General features: G+C 42.1%; 1 protein-coding gene across 3 annotated transcripts in view; it reads left to right on the forward strand.

Moving 5' to 3' along the window:
• The window catches only part of LIPA (lipase A, lysosomal acid type), a 38558-nt gene that overhangs the window by 12393 nt on the left and 8983 nt on the right, over positions 1 to 17182 (forward strand). For all 3 annotated transcript variants that reach the window (XM_023225153.2, XM_023225151.2, XM_023225152.2), the window contains exons 4-7: positions 11261 to 11459; positions 12657 to 12766; positions 14738 to 14874; positions 16122 to 16268. In XM_023225153.2, coding sequence (XP_023080921.1) covers positions 11261 to 11459; positions 12657 to 12766; positions 14738 to 14874; positions 16122 to 16268 — 593 coding nt within the window. The remainder of the gene's footprint in view (positions 1 to 11260; positions 11460 to 12656; positions 12767 to 14737; positions 14875 to 16121; positions 16269 to 17182) is intronic.

A 17182-nucleotide genomic window follows, 5' to 3' on the forward strand; every position in this document is an offset into this window, starting at 1 on the left:
TTTTACAGATGAGGAAACCAAGGTTTATAGGGGTTAATTAACTTTCCCAAGATAAAGCAGCTGATGGGTAGTGAAGGCGGGAGTCACACAGCCCGTGACTGTTCCTGCCCACTTGATCCTCTTCTCAGGCCTGAGAACAGCTATGATGTCCTTGATAAGGTCACACTATAGAAAGTATCGGACTTAGATGTCCTGTATCTGCTAGATGTCCTGCTTCTGCCTACTACACCAACTCAGAGAGCCGTTAGGTGACTTATTTGAGATAATGCATGTAAAGCACTTAAGTGCTTAGCATGGTGCCTGACACATTTTCAACATTTAGTACACTCTTGCTGTTACTATGATTATATTACCTGGGCCAAAGAATACCACTTCACTTTATCCTTCTTCATAGTGGTTGTGTTCTAATAATATTTTATTACATTTACAGTTGACTCTTTAACAACATGGGGGTTAGGGGTGTTGGCCTCCAGAGCTATTGAAAACTGTATATAACTTTTGCATTCCTCAAAATTTAACTAATAACCTACTGTTGACCGGAGGCCTTACCTATAATAGACATAGCCGATTAACATATATTTTGTATGTTATATGTATTATATACTATATTCTTACAATAAGTAAACTAGAGAAAGAAAATGTTATAAGGAAATCATAAGGAAAAGAAAATATATTTACTATTCATTAAGTGGAAGTGGATCATCATAAAGGTCTTCATTCTCATGTTGGAACAGGCTAAGGAAGAGGAGGAAGAGGAAGAGTTGGTCTTGCTGTCCTATAGCAGAGGTGGAAGAAGGGGAGGAAGTGGAAAGGCAGACAGGAGAAGTAGGCACATTCAGGGTAACTTTATAAAAATACATTGTAATTTCTGACCTTTTTTCATTTCCCTAGAAATGTTTCTATAGAATAGCAATTCTTCCATCATTCGCTTGAGTTTCAGTGCCTGTGTCGTAGAAGCGTCAATGTTGTAAAGGAAGTCTTGAATAATTGCAATTGCCACCCTTCTGCTGAATTGTCTAATATCAGTTTGTTTTGTGGCACTGCATTTCCCATGTCATCTTCCCCATAGTCTGGTGCTGTTTTAGAAGCACTCATGTCCATCAAGTTATCTTCTGTAAATTCCTCTGGTGTGTATATTAGCTCTTGACTTCATTTAAGATGCATATCTTGAAACTCTTTACCTGCTCCCACCCTCCACCTTTTTGCCATATCCACAATCTTTTTCTTGATTTCCTTGATTGGCTAAGTCATGGATATGGATTCTGTGAAGTCAAGCACAACATCTGGACACAGTTTTCTGCAGCAGGAATTTATTGTTTCAGGCTTGATAACTTTAACAGCTTTTTCTGTAACAGCAGTGGCATCTTCAGTGGTGTAATTCTTCCAGACCTTCATGATGTTCTCTCTGTTGGGGTTCTCTTCCATAACATTGTCCATCCTTTCCATGGTGTATGTGTGTAATGAGCCTTAAAGGACCTTATGATCTCCTGATTTAGAGACTGAATTAAAGATGTGTTTGGGGGCAAGCAGACCACTTCGATGCCTTTGGTATTGAATTCATGGGGTTCTGTGTGGCCAGAGGTATTGTCCAATATCAAAATAACTTTGAAAGGCAGTCCCTTACTGGCAAGGTACTTCCTGACTTCAGGCAAAAAGCATCAATGGAACCAATCTGGAAAAATAGTTCTCATTGTCCAGACCTTCTTATTGTACAGCCAAAAGACTGACAGCTGATGTCTATATTTTCCCTTCAAGGCTCAGGGATTAGCAGATTTATAGATAATGGCAGACCTGACCATCAACCCTACTGCATTTGCACAGAACAGCAGAGTTAGCCTATCCCTTCCTGCCTTAAATCCTGGTGCTTGCTTCTCTTCCTTACTAATAAATGTCTTTTGTGGGATTTGTTTTTTTTCCAGAATGGAACACTTTCATCTGCATTAAAAATCTGTTCAGGCAGATACATTTTCCTCCAGGAACTTATATGTGGCCTCTTGGCTGGCAGAAGCTGCTGCTTCTGTTATCTTGGCATATTTTTAAAGTTTTTAAAATTTTTAATTCTTAAAATTAATTAATTTTTGGCTTTTTAGAGATGACATCTTGCTCTGTCACCCAGCTGGAGTGCAGTGGCACCATTATAGCTCACTGTAACCTCAAACTCCTAGGCTCAAGCAGTCTTCTTACTTCAGCCTTCTAAGTAACTAGGACTACAAACACGTGCCAAACATACTCGGCTAATTTTTAAAACAATTTTTGATAGAGATGGGATCTCATTGTGTTTTTCAGGCTGATTTCGAACTCCTGGCCTCAAGAGATCCTCCCACTTTGGCCTCCCAAAGTGCTGGGATTACAAACATAAGCCACCGTGCCTGGTCTGTCTTGGCATTTTAAAAGCCAAACAAACCTCTTTGTAAAATTATCAAAGCATCTTTTATTGGCATTACATTCTCCAACTTTAGATTCTTCGCCTTCTTTTTTCTTTAAGTTGTCATACAATGACTTTGCTTTTTCTTGAATCTTAGAGTCTAGAATCTATTCTTGCTTTATCTTGAATATAAGAGTCTAGAATCATATTAGGGCAATTCTGCACCCACATAAAAGCTGCATTTTCAATATGAGATCAAAGGTATTTCAGAAAAAGTGCAAGGTTTTGGCACTTGCTGTCATAGCTACAATGACAAATGGCTTCACAGATTTTCTTCCCCCCCTTTTTTTTTAACAGTTGTCTTTATGTGTCATTTATCTTGAAATGAAGATAATTGAAGCTGCAGACCTTAATCTATGACACATATCAAGCAATCCAACTTTTTCTTGTCTGGACTTTTCTCTGCTTTTTGGGGGCACTCCCAGACCACTATTAGTTCTTCGTATGGGTCCCATGGTGTTACTCAAGTTTTGTGATATTGCACTAAACATGATGGAAAACATACGAGAACTGCAAGAGATCACTGTTTACTGCAATATGCATTTACTGGAGAGACGAACTGCTCACGTGGAGATGATTAGTGTCATGGGAAATTTAAGCAGATATTTACAACACTTGAGCTCACCACAAGAGCAACAGGAGGCGGCTACAAAATTATTACAGTAGTACACAATATACTCTAGTTAATTTTATATGCAGTTATGATTTAATACCGCATCTTCACATTTGTTTACATTTCTCTTAACTGTCAATGGCACCGTGTATGGTCTGTAAGTGTGTGTCTAAATTTTGAAAATGTTAACTTTTTATACTTTGTGTATATTTATGGTAATAAATAAAAAATAGGCCAATATCTAAATATATTTTATACATTCATGACATACCTAACCTTTTAGTAACTTTTTATTATTTCTAGACTACAGTTGGTCTGTTTTTCTCAAATTGTTGCGAATCTCCAACAAATTTTTCAATGTTTATTGAAAAAAAATTCATGTATGAGTGGACCTGTGCAGTTCAAACCTGTATTGTTTAAGGACCAACTGTATAGATTTATTATTGTTACTATCAGGGACTATTATCTATTCAGCTTTACTATGTATTAACTACTTCATCATTCTCACTTTAGAAAAGAACACCTATACTTCAGAGAGAGTTGAGCAAATCCTATGAAGTTTTGTAGCCAGTAAGAACTGAAGTCTGCTTCATGCTAATGCCCTGGTGTCTGACCTCCTCCTTGTTCTCTGTTTCGGTTCTGCCCTGGACCTCAGCTGATTTCTCACATGTGTTTTGGAGTGTGACAGAGTCCTGTTCGGACTCAGCATCCTGGCAGAGAAGGCCAGTGCCTTGGGAGGCAGGAGGAACTTCCCCACCCACCCGGTCATCTTCCTCCTGCAGAACTGTGGACTCAGCACATTCAGTTTCGGAGCCTGAGTAATCCCCTCCTGGCTTCCACCCACACTGGGAAGGCAGCGTCATGGTGGGCTGGCACTGGGCTGCTTCTTTGTCAGTTTTGTCCTATAGGGCCATGATGAATTCACTTGCCATCTCCAGGCTGAGAAATGGTCCTTTAGTCTTTTCCCTTAATCCCCAGCCCTCCTAGAGCCACCCGTAGGGCACAGCTGGGGAAGGCAGTCCTTGATCTGTCATGCTGGTTTGTCACTCAGACAAACAGGGCTTTAGGGTGCCTGAGTGCATTGAGCAGGTTGGGCCTTGGAGGAGCTGCCTGAGCAGGCGAGGCTGAGTGGGTGCCTCTCCTTTCATTCCCTATCCCCTCCATCTACTAGAGATTACTTTCTTCAAGCACTTTGTCCATATCCTCTCAAAAATAGCTTCCCGCCTTCAGTCAGAAGCCCTCAGTGTGTTCTAGAGACTTCTCTCTTGTTAACCTTCTGTCCCTAGCAAAGCAGTGAAAAGCATGGCCTGTGGTGTCAGACACACCTTGTTAGACTCCAACTCCCCCGCTTCCTAGCTCTCGTTCAGCCTTGGGCAAGTTACTTGACTTCTCTGCCACAATTCCCTGTTCTCTTAAATGGCAGTAGTGCCAACTTCAAAGGATTTTCAGTACAGTACCTACAGCATATAAGCGTGCAATCGGCGCTAGCTATCATTTCAATCAGCTATTCTCAGCAAGGTGAAGTGAAATCTGAAATAGTTCACTGGAAGATGTGAGCGGCAATAGGTTTTACCTTCCCAGAGAGAAACATCCTTTGCCAGTAAATCCTTAAATCCTTGTTTGGTGGTGGGATGGGAAAGAACCACGTTGTACCTTCCTTTCTTCTCCCTGCTGGGAGCAGATGAGAGAAGATGGCAGACAGTTGGCTGGGCCTGCTTTCAGCATCCAGTCAATATCATTTCCTTTTGTATTCACCCAGTGCCAGAGGGAAGGGGCAAGCAGTTTAGCAGCCATTTTTAAAGGTTTTCCACGCTAGGATTTGATACTATTTTCTTTGTTGAGGATCCATGATGCCTAATGGAACCGCCGTCTCTGGAAGCTCAGTAAGTTATGTCCTCTGCATCTCCCTCCTCAGAAGAGACTTTTTTGTTCTCGGATGAAAGGAAACTGGCTCAGCCTGGAAAGATGTGCATCCCGTGAAGTCCTTCCTATTCCCTGTGTTCCCAGGTCAGATAAGGCACTGGACTTTTCCTAGTTGTTCCCCAGCCTGGCTGCGCATCAGAATCAGGCAGGGAGGCTTTCATGTGCGCATTGGTCCCACCTGGCCAAGGCCTGGGTGTGGTGTCAGCTCTCTATTCATCTGACTCCTATGTTTTCTCCAGAACCCTTTGTGGAAACATCTGTCTCTTAGAATCCAGGTCAAATGTTTGTCCCTCTGGCCAAGTAACTTTCTCCTTCTTCTGAGTGGTGTTCTAGCCTTCCTTCTTCCTGAGTGGTGTTCCTGAGTGGTGTTCTAGCCGCCTTCTTCCTGGGCTAGACAGTCACTGTGTGTTTGTCTCCCTAGAGGATGCAGCTCCCTGTGGGAGGGAGCAGGGTTACCCATCTTTGCATTCCTAGCATCTATTAGGTTGGGGCAAAAGTAATTGTGGTTTTTGCCTTACTTTTTTATGCCATGGGGGTGGGAGCTAATGGAATCCCTCTCTGTCACCTAGGCTAGAGTCCAGTGGTGCGATCTTGGCTGACCGCAACCTCCACCTCTTGGGTTCCAACAATTCTCCTGCCTCAGCCTCCTGAGTAGCTGGGATTACAGGCATCCACCACTAGGGTTTTGCCATGTTGGCTAGGCAGGCCTCAAACTCTTGACCTCAGGTGATCCGCCCGCCTTGGCCTCCCAAAGTGCTGGGATTACAGGCGAGCCACCGTGCCCGGGACTGCCATTGCTTTTTAGGGGCAAAAACCGCAATGACTTTTGCAACAACCTAATAGCAGTGGCTGCTACTCAGTAGGCACCACTAAAGGTTTGCACAAAACGTAATGTGTGTTTTCAAGTCACCTCTTGATATTTTACCTTCTAGTGCACTGCTTAAGATATAGCAGATTTCCATTAAAAACTTTTCACCTGAATGTGGAGGACACAGCTGAGTGGCCTCCATTGCTCTAAAGCCATGCCTTTTGTCAGACATTTACCTTTCTTCATCAGTCCCTTTCCTTATCTGCCAGCATTTCCCATGAGAAAACAGTGTGGTCTGCAGTACCCTTTGGGGTGCTTGGCCCAGATTCTTCAGATTTGAAAACATTTAACTTGTAAAGGCCGGGCGAGGTGGCTCAAGCCTGTAATCCCAGCACTTTGGGAGGCCGAGACGGGCGGATCACGAGGTCAGGAGATCGAGACCATCCTGGCTAACACGGTGAAACCCCGTCTCTACTAAAAAATACAAAAAAACTAGCCGGGCGAGGTAGCGGGCGCCTGTAGTCCCAGCTACTCGGGAGGCTGAGGCAGGAGAATGGCGTAAACCTGGGAGGCGGAGCTTGCAGTGAGCTGAGATCTGGCCACTGCACTCCAGCCTGGGCGACAGAGCGAGACTCCGTCTCAAAAAAAAAAAAAAGAGTAGATTCACTGTTTCCTTCCCATCTGGTGCATCTTTTGTGTCTGTTGTTAATTGAGCTTTTGTATTCAGCTTGAAGTAGGGGATGGAAGAATCCAAACAAACAAAAAAGGACAATTAGAAAAATAGTGGCTTTGACTTGTTCTTTAGAAGGCTCCTTCAAAGGATAAAGTAATTCCCTGAGAAAAGTGTTGTGCAGGTGTGAATTAGGTCTGGTGGAACAAGGGTATTTACAGATGTTCTTAGAAGCTGCTCAGCCACCCTAGGCATGGTCTCCTGGGTAGCACATGCTCCAGCTGTCCACATGCCATTCCTTGCTTTACACTCAGCTCCCAGGAAAACTGCAGTAGCTCCTTATTGCCCTTGGGAATCCAGGAGTTATTTATTGGGGATGTTTAAAGACTTTCCTGATATGTCTTCAACTTGTCAACTTCCACATTTCCCCATTCAAAGCTCCTGGAGGTTAGAGAGGGAAGTACAGGGACTTCATGGAAATTTTGAACATTGCCCACTGAGAGAAGGTGGGGAGCTGAGTCCTGGTCCCATGCACTGGCCAACGTCTCCCCTCCCAGCCTCTGTCCTGTCCTGGCCTGGCTGCCACACATCACCCTCCTCCTCCTCTCGCAATTATCCTTGCCCCAGGGCCCTCTCTGGTTTCAAACCATTCCTGCCTTTCTCTGGACACTCTCCCCTGAGGAGTGGACTAGGCAGCCCCGGGTTTTCCGTGTTAACTGCAGAGGCACAGATTGGAACAAGTGCCAAGGAATTAGGCCACCTACCGAGCCTTCCTCTTGCCTCACTCTGACTCTCCATCCTGAGAGAAGACGATTGCAGTTGTTTTTGTTGGAAATGACCTGACCTGTGGGAGCATCCCGTTCCTGGCCTTTGAAAGTCAAGTTGCCTTCCTCATGGCCTAGCCCCTGATCACTCTTGGTGGGTGAAAAGTGTCTCAACATACCCAAGGAGCCATGGCATGAGCAGGAAAACCCCTCTTTCTAGAAAGTGTCAGGCACCATCAGTAGGGCAGAGCCACCGCATCGTACAACTCCCAGTCACCATTCTCACTGCATTGTACAGTTACCATGAGATGATGCTGCTGCCTGCAGTTACACATTTTTCAACTATAATTTAGTAATGAATTGATTTTGGTAATTATTATTGTCACACTGACGTTTATAATTTTGAATTTTTAATGATCATTTTACATATTTTCCCAGCTGGATTATCATCTTCTTCATTGAAGCCAAGAAGCCTATGCATAAGATGCTGTATCTACCACAGTGCCTTCCACATACACTTTCATAGTAAATTTAGTCTTGTTACTATCACATTAAAATGAACCTTTGAAGGCAAAGATGAGCACATAAAGCAGCCCTAATATTGTCCTATTTGCTTTCTATTTTCTCCCCATGGGTAGAAGTTCATCTACATGGCCCTGGAATTTCTATTTTGTCATAAGAAAATCACAGCAGCCAGACATGATGGCTCACTTCTGTAATCCCTGCACTTTGAGACGCCAAGGCAAGAGAATCACTTGAGACCAGGAGTTTGAGACCAGCCTGGGTAACATAGTAAGACCTCACCTCTCTGAAAAATTTTTTAAAAAATTGCCTGGATGTTGTGGTACACGCCTGTAATCCTAGTTCTTCAGGGACCTGAGGTGGGAGGATCACTTGAGTCCAGGAGTTTGAGGCTGCAGTGAGCAGTCATGCCACTGCACTCCTGTCTAGGTGATAAGACGAGACCTTGTCTCTCTTAAAAAAAAAAAAGTTATAGGAATCATTTTATACTCTTGGCCTGGGGTCTTGCTATTTTAACAACATGAGGGTACAGCACCCCTAGGTTGTACAACTCCAGGGAGTACCATGTATATTTTCATGTATGTGAGCCGTGCCTTCCGGAGTGGTCTACAGAAGCTACCTTGCAGCAGAACTGTCATTTAAAAATGATTTGCTAGTTACCAAATCTATATTAGGACATTAGCAGAAACCAACGTTTGTCAATTCACTTATAGTCTTATCATCCAGACAAATCATTCTTCTCATTTTCCCTTGGTATTTTACACTCCTCTTTGGTGTACATTATTTTTGCATAGCTGTAATTCAGCGTAGTCTATAATTTTGTATTTTGCTTTTACTTTTACCTTTTACAAGGTATGTTATAAGCTTTTCTATGCTGTCACTGTTCTTGTCATGGTTGATGGACAATTATTGTACCAAGTAGATGTCAATGAATTATTTGACCACTTGACAATTAGCTTATTTCCAGTTTTTCACTATTGTAAAGAATGAGCAGGGGACAAAGAAGCTCTCATTTGTTCACTGTGACCTGTGTGTCAGTCACTATGCTGGATACTTACCTCTTAATAATTATTTTTGGAACTGAGACGCAGACTGGTTAAGCAACTTAATTCTATGAGTTGATGTATAGTCAACTCTTACTGTGTGTCAGACACTTTGCTACCTACTTTTCATATAATATCTCATATCTCACTATGTCCTATAAAATGTGTGTTGTCATTTCTACTCTTCAGGGAGTGATATTAATTTTAGGAGAAGTTTCCCCAAGGTGTCACGTCAGAACTTGGAGAGGACAGAGTTGAGCCTAGGTTTGTCCGAGCTGTCTAAAACTCATGGTCAGGCTGGGCGTGGTGGCTCACACCTGGGTGTAATCCCAGCACTTTGGGAAGCCGAGGTGGGCAGATTGCTTGAGTCAGGAGTTTGAGAACACCCTGGGAACATGGTGAAACACTGTCTCTACAAAAAACACAAAAATTAGCTGGGTGTGGTGGTGCATGCCCGAAATCCCAGCTACTCGGGAGGTTGAGATGGAAGGATCACTTGAGCCCAGGAGGTGGAGGTTGCTGTGAGGGGAGATCATGCCACTGCACTCCATCCTGGGCCACAGAGCAAGACCCTATCTCAATCAATCAATCAATCAATCAATCAATCGGTCAATCAAATAAGTGAATAAAACTCATGGTCAGTATAATGTCAGCTCCATAGGGGTATTTTTTTTCCCTCTGTTTTTGTTCTCTGCTGTGTTCTCAGTGCTGAGAAGAATGCCTGGCACATAGTTGGTACTCAATAAAGGCTTGTTTTGAATAACTGAATGGTCTCAGCATTAGGTAAGCAGCTTGAGGTCAGGTTTCTTTGGCTCCCACATCTTTGTTTTTTCTGCTGTATCACTGTCTCAGGTATAGGTGAGTAGAAAATAAATTCTCACAGGCAGACACAGACACATATATTTATGAATTTGTGTGTGTGAGCCTTTTTATCTATTTAAATTTTATTCAGCTTTAAAAATTTTTATTAGATTTTATTTTTTAAAGCAGTTTTAAGTTCACAGCAAAATTGAGTGGAAGGTACAGAGATTTCCCATATACCCTCTGGCCCCCACACTCCCGTTATGAACATCCCCCACAGAGTGGAATTATAATTGTTACAGCTGATGAACCTACATTCACACAAAGTCCATAGTTTATATTAGGGTTCACTTTTTTTTTTTTTGAGACTGAGTCTCGCTCTGTCCCCTAGGCTGGAGTGCAGCAGTGCAATCTTGGCTCACTGCAACCTCTGCCTCCCGGGTTCAAGCAATTCTCCTGCCTCAGCTTCCTGAATAGCTGGGATGACAGGCGTGCACCACCACACCCAGCTATTTTTTTGTATTTTTAGTAGAGACAGGATTTTGCCATGTTGGCCAGGCTAGTCTCAAACTACTGACCTCAAGTGATTCACCCGCCTCAGCCTCCCAAAGTGCTGGGATTACAGGCGTGAGCTACCACACCTGGCCATTACGGTTCACTCTTGATGTTGTATATTCTATAGTTTTGGACAAATGTATGATGGCACGTATCTACCACTATAGTATCATACAGAGTTGTCTCACTGACCTAAAAAATCCTCTTTGCTCTGTCTATGAATGCCTTCCTCCCTCCTAACCCCTGGCAACCAGGATCTTTTTCACTGTCTCTATAGTTTTGTCTTTTCCAGCATGTCATACAGAATGCAGCCTTTACAGATCTTAGTAATATATATTTAAGGTTCCTCTACGTCTTTTCGTGACTTGATAGCTCATTTCCTTTTAGGGCTGAGTAACACTCCATTGTCTGGATGTAGCACGGTTTAGTTACCCATTCATTTACTGGAGCACATCTTGGTTGCTTCTAAGTTTTGGCAATTATGAGTAAAGCTACTATAGACATCTGTATGCAGGTTTTTGTGTAGATGTAATTTTTCAACTCCTTTGGGTAAAATACCAAGGAACGTGATTGCTGGATTATATGGTAAGAGTATGTTTAGTTTTGTAAGAAACTGCCAAACTTTTCCAATGTGGTGCTACCAGTTTGCATTTCCACCAGCAATGAATGAGACTTCCTATTCCCCATCCTGTTCAGCAGTTGGTGTTTTCAGTGTTTTTAGATGTTGCTCATTCTGATACATGTATAGTGGTGTCTCATTATGTGTGATCTTTTTCTTTCCTTTGGTTTATTTTGTTAGGAATTATCGTGAGAAATGCAATTATGAAAGAAAATTGTAAAAAGATTTTACAAGTTCTTAAAAATATATTATATTGATTTTTGTTTTTGCTGCTTACATAAGTGTGTCTTATTAGTGGACATGCACAAAATGTTCCAGTTTCACTGCTACCTTGCCAGTGCTGTTTTAAAAAATTCTTTGCTAATGTTACATGGGAATACATCAACACCTCAATCTTTCAATTTATTTCTAGTTCATTATTTGCCTATGGATCTTTTACGAATGTTCTATTTAGCAAGATATCATATTTGTTTTGAAGCTTGGTGCCACTGCCTCCTAAACGATGAATGTTTTTCAGGTCCCAAACCAGTTGTCTTCCTGCAACATGGCTTGCTGGCAGATTCTAGTAACTGGGTCACAAACCTTGCCAACAGCAGCCTGGGCTTCATTCTTGCTGATGCTGGTTTTGACGTGTGGATGGGCAACAGCCGAGGAAATACCTGGTCTCGGAAACATAAGACACTCTCGGTTACTCAGGATGAATTCTGGGCTTTCAGGTATATTTGAATTGATAATGGCATGGATGTATGTCCTTAGTGCTCTTAAAGCAGGCAACAGGATTCCAGAAGAAGAGGCAGATAGGTGGGTAACTCTGAAGTTGTAGGAGAGGGGAAGTTGGTGTCTTTTGAAAGGTTTTAAACGTTGCTAGGAATGTAATGACTAGCAGTAAGGTAAATTTTAAGCAAATGATTACATTAAGATTTACATTTAGTTAGGAATTCTTAAGTTATTTTGGCATTTCTGGTGGTGTGGGTGCTGCTGGGTAAATGTTGCTCCATAACTTTCCTCCTTTCTCTGTAAATATATAATCCAGATGTTCACGTTTCTTCTTTCCAGAAATTGTCCTTTCCTCCCTCTTACTTCTGCCTCTACCAATTAATTGCTGTATGACATTGGGCATCTTACATAAGTCTCCTGTGTCTCGGTTTCCTCATTTGTAAAATGGAGCATAAGAAACACCTACCTCATAAGGTCACTGGGGACTAAAGGAGAGGATGCAGAGAAGGAGCCTCCACAGAACCTGGCACATTGTATGAACTTGCTAGGGGTTGGCTCTTCTCCTGCCACGGCAACACGGGCACGCCTATAACCATATGCACACTTGGGTTTTGGTCTATGTTTTGGTACCAGGTATCAGAGAAAGTCTGCAGCACTATAGCAGCCTCCAGGCTGGCTTCCCATTTTTAAAACCAGAGGCACCCCTAAGGACATGAAACACAAGAATGAGAGCTTTTACCAAAAGGCATATACAAGAATAGGTTTATGGTCACGCTATTTGTAACAGTGGAAAACAGGAAACTACCCAAATGCATGTCAGCAGTGAATGGATAAAGTGTTGTATACTTTTATAGTAGAATAAGAATGAACAACTTACAATTATATGCAGCAAAAAATGGATGAAGCCAGATACAGAAGAATACACGCTGTATAATTCTACTTACAGAAATATTTAAAAACAGGTGAAACTAATTTCCGGTGTGAAAAATGAGGACAATAGTTACCTTTGGTAGACACAACTGGAAGAGAGCCCAGGGGGTCTTCTGCGGTCCTGCTGGTGGTGTTTCCTGGACTCACTGCTGGTTTTCCCAGCTGTGTTTAGTTTGTGATAACTCATCAAACTGCATACTCAGTATGGGTGTGCTATTCTATTTTATGTACTATTTCAATGAAAGAGTTCCTTTCTTGGATTCCAGTTACGATGAGATGGCAAAATATGACCTACCAGCTTCCATTAACTTCATTCTGAATAAAACTGGCCAAGAACAAGTGTATTATGTGGGTCATTCTCAAGGCACTACAATAGGTATGTATGTAAATAAAACTAGAAGTTGATATAAATTCTTCATTACAGAGTTTGTACTTTTCTTAAAAGTGACATATAAAAAGATGTTAGTTCAAATTCCATTTGTTTTTAAATGCCAAGCAGAAATAACGAATAAGATACGGAATTTTGGTAACATTTAGTCTTCTGTGAAAATTCATGGTATATGGTTCTCTTGAAATTGAAGAAATTAATGTAAGCCACAATACATTATATGTTTTCCTAGATAAAGCAAGATAGGGATGTGAGAGGGTAGAAAACAAATAGTTTCTAAATTCAGAGGCTTATATAAAGAAAACAAGAAAATATACTGCCTTCTGAAGTTAAGTGGAATATAACTACAGGTACATTTGGTTTACAAAAAATTTTGAAAAGTTATATGATTTTAATTTATGCTGATTATATAAGTAATGCATATTCACTGTAGAAAAGCAGAAGAACAGAAGATTTAGCAAAATTAAAGAAAATAAAAATTGCCCTTAATTCTAGCAAGCAAGAGTTTTTGTAATTAGGGGCTAGGAACCTGTCCTATAATTTATTTAATTTCCCTTTTAATGTTTACTATGACTAACACCTTAGTGTTCCCGTCACATGCTTTCCTTAGAACATTCCTAGAAGGAGCCTTACTATATGAAAGATATGAATGTTTTTAAGGGTCTCAAAACATGTGGTTATATTGCCAGAAAAAGATGGGAGTTAGGCATTTTTCTGTATTTATATTTCTTCTTTCATGACTTGCCTGCTTGAGCCCTTTGCCCCACTGCTTCCTAAAGTGACATTCTGGGACCAGGTGGCAAGACGTCAGAGAGGGTTGTATTAATTCGTTCTGGTGCTGCTAATAAAGACATACCCGAGACTGTGTAATATATAAAGAAAAAGAGATTTAGTGGACTCACAGTTTAATGGATTGTGAGCTAGGGAGGTCTTACAATCATGGCAGAAGAGCAAGGGCAGACAAAAGAGTGAGAGCCAAGCAAAAAGGGGTTTCCCCTTATAAAACCATCAAACCTCCGCTGGGCGCGGTGGCTCAGGGCTGTAATCCCGGCACTTTGGGAGGCCGAGGCGGGCGGATCATGAGGTCAGGAGATCGAGACCATCCTGGCTAACACAGTGAAACCTCGTCTCTACTAAAAATACAAAAAATTAGCCGGGCGTGGTGACGGGTGCCTGTAGCCTCAGCTACTCGGGAGGATGAGGCAGGAGAATGGCGTGAACCCGGGAGGCGGAGTTTGCGGTGAGCAGAGCTCGCGCCACTGCACTCCAGCCTGGGCGGCAGAGCCAGACTCCGTCTGAAAAAAAAAAAAACAAAAAGCAGAAAAACAACAAAAAAGCCCCATCAAATCTCTCGAGACTTATTCACTACCACAAGAACAGTACTGGGGAAACCGCCTCCATGGTTCAATTATCTCCCACCAGGTCCCTCCCACAACACATGGGAATTATGGGAACTACAATTAGAGATGAGATTTGGTTGGGGACACAGTCAAACCACAGCAAGGGTTAAAATATATTTTAAAGCTAGGGGATTCTAAATGTGTGAGTTCCTTTGAAATCATTGGTGGTTTATTTGAAAGGGGTGTCTGTAAATTGTTCTTTGGAGGAGGGGCATGGGGGGATAAAGGTGATGGGGTGAGGCTCTTGGAAATACAGTCTGTTATTTATATTGTAAAAGGAACTGGGAGGATTTTCTGGTTCCCCAGCCTGGATTTCTTACAGTACTTATCTAGGTTGAGATTTGGAACAAGCATTAACAAATGCTTGATTTACTAATTTAACCAAATTCAGTGGTAGGGCACACGGAAGTTCAGAGGGCGCCATGTCAAGTATTTTGCCTCCTGCCGGTGGTGGTGCTTGCGTGGGTCTCAGGCCGCCACGAGAGGGCGGGCCTTTGTGTTTTCTGAGAAGGAAATCCCAGAAGATGGAATTCCTGTTTTCTTCCCTTTGTTCTCACAGGTTTTATAGCATTTTCACAGATCCCTGAGCTGGCCAAAAGGATTAAAATATTTTTTGCCCTGGCTCCTGTGGTTTCACTCGACTTCTGTACTAGCCCTATGGCCAAATTAGGGCGATTTCCAGATCTTCTCATTAAGGTACTTGGACCCCTCCCATCCCTCTCCTCTCCCCACAGATTTCCTCCTAGATCTGAAGAGCTGGCAAGTGGAGGGAGAATCTGTGCCTTCTTCCCCTGCATTTTGATGTCAGTGGAGCAGTGGGCTTTTCTTCTTCCGTTTACCCCTCCTTCCAGACCGGGGGTGGCCAGGGACGCCTGTCCTTCCCTGCACACTGGTGCCACGTGTACTCATGGTTAGCATGTGTCAGTACAGCTCTGCCCACCTCACAGGGAGAGCAAGGAAAGTCTGGGAGAAAATAATTTAAGCATTGGTGGAGTTGCCCTTTATCCCATGAGGGGAGCCTGTGCACAGAGGATGTAGGAGATGGCAGGTAGGAAGTGTTCCCAAAAGTCCATCCCTAGCTACACTGAGGGTGAACTAACAACGCTATCATTATTGTATTTTATAATATGGCTCCTAAACACAGCCAGTAGCTTCGTCAGGGCTCTGCCCTAAAGCTGTGGCACCCGAACCTCTGTTCAAGGAGGAAATAGATTTCATGAAAAAGAGTTTTAAGCCAGGTAAGAGCAGATGGTCTATTATGCATGCATTATATGTCTTTTATGAACTATATGTTTACACACACACATATGAAATCCTGTATAGAAATATATACATGAAATCAGTATAACGTCTCTCTTGGGCCATTTAGAAGACTTTGATAGGAAAGATGGAAACTCAAGGCAGTCCTCCTGCCTTGGCCTCCCAAAGTGCTGGGATTACAGGCGTGAGCCACCATGCCTGGCCAATAAAAAAAAATTTTAAAAACAAAATGAAACAAAAAACAAGTGATGGGCTGGATTTGGCCTGCTGGCCAATAGCATTGAATTAGATAGACACACCTCCAGCAGACATTACTGATCAATCATAGTCTTGACTGTTTCTTAGAAGTAACCACCGATCCATCAGTCACATGAAAACTACTTGGGATGGCCCTGGAAGGGTGGTCATTAAGGCTCTTTCCCATTGTAGAAGTCTGCTGTAAACTTATTTTCCTCCCTCCATCTCTTCATTTGGAGAATTTAAATACACCTCTGTAGTGTGTGAATTTTGCTTTGGTAAACTTCTGCAAAAGCATCCTGGTTTGATGTCCACTGGCTGCCATTCTCTCCTGAGACCATTTGTGGAGACATTGGGTACTTGTCTCTGCTTCTGAGGTGAGTCATGGAGACCTGTGCACCAGCATGAAATGCTGAAATGTTCTTGGGTTTCTTTTTATTTTGTAGGACTTATTTGGAGACAAAGAATTTCTTCCCCAGAGTGCGTTTTTGAAGTGGCTGGGTACCCACGTTTGCACTCATGTCATACTGAAGGAGCTCTGTGAAAATCTCTGTTTTCTTCTATGTGGATTTAATGAGAGAAATTTAAATATGGTATGCATGTTTATAGTAAGACTTGATTTTCTTTTATCTGTGAATGTGCTTATTTGTGTTGAATGATGTGGGAGAGGCAAGAATGACCTCATCAGAACTCTGAAGGGTCTTTCATTTGAGAGGCACAAGCATGAACTTCGGCCAATGCCTAGAATATGGTACCACCTGCTGCTATCCTCAGGCTGGCTGTGGTCACCTTCTTATGTTGTACCTAGATGGAGTCTATTGAATGAGGAGATCTGTCACAAATTAAGTTGTAATATTTGTATTTACTCTAGTGATTTGTTTCTTTTAGAAATTATTATAAGTGGTAGACTTAAAGATGGGAACAGTAGACACTGGGGACTCCAAAAGGGAGGAGGGAGAGGGACAAGGGCTGAAGAACTTCCAGTTGAGTACTATAGCCAATATTGAGTACTGTGGTTATGGGATCAATAGAAGCCTGCATCTCAACATCATGCAAGCTACACTTGTAACAAACCTGCACATGTACCCCCCGAAAAAAAATTACTCTAAGTATTTAAATTTCGAATGGCCATTTACATACACATATGTGTATGCTTGCAGTGTGTGTGTATTTATAAAAATACATTTTATAAAATGTAAACCCTTGGCCAATACGATGCTCGTGTTTCTAAATGTATTTGTTAGTTTGTCATGTGGCATTTTGAAAAAAAGGGTTAAAATCCTGGAATAAAGGCCCTAAGGAATTTAAGTGCCATTTTTCTTTTGTCTGATAATTAAAGCAAGGTGTGATTGTTATGTGAAATTTGGGAAATTCAGGAAAGCATGAAGAAGAAAATGAAAATGCTCTGTAAACTCAACCTACACAGTCCCGTGCTTACCGTATTGTTGCACCTCCTTCTTATGGACTCTGTGTGTGGTTGTATGTATTTTTATAGGACAGATTTTTA

This window comes from Piliocolobus tephrosceles, chromosome 9, assembly GCF_002776525.5.
Source record: "Piliocolobus tephrosceles isolate RC106 chromosome 9, ASM277652v3, whole genome shotgun sequence".
In the NCBI taxonomy this organism is placed as follows: domain Eukaryota; kingdom Metazoa; phylum Chordata; class Mammalia; order Primates; family Cercopithecidae; genus Piliocolobus; species Piliocolobus tephrosceles.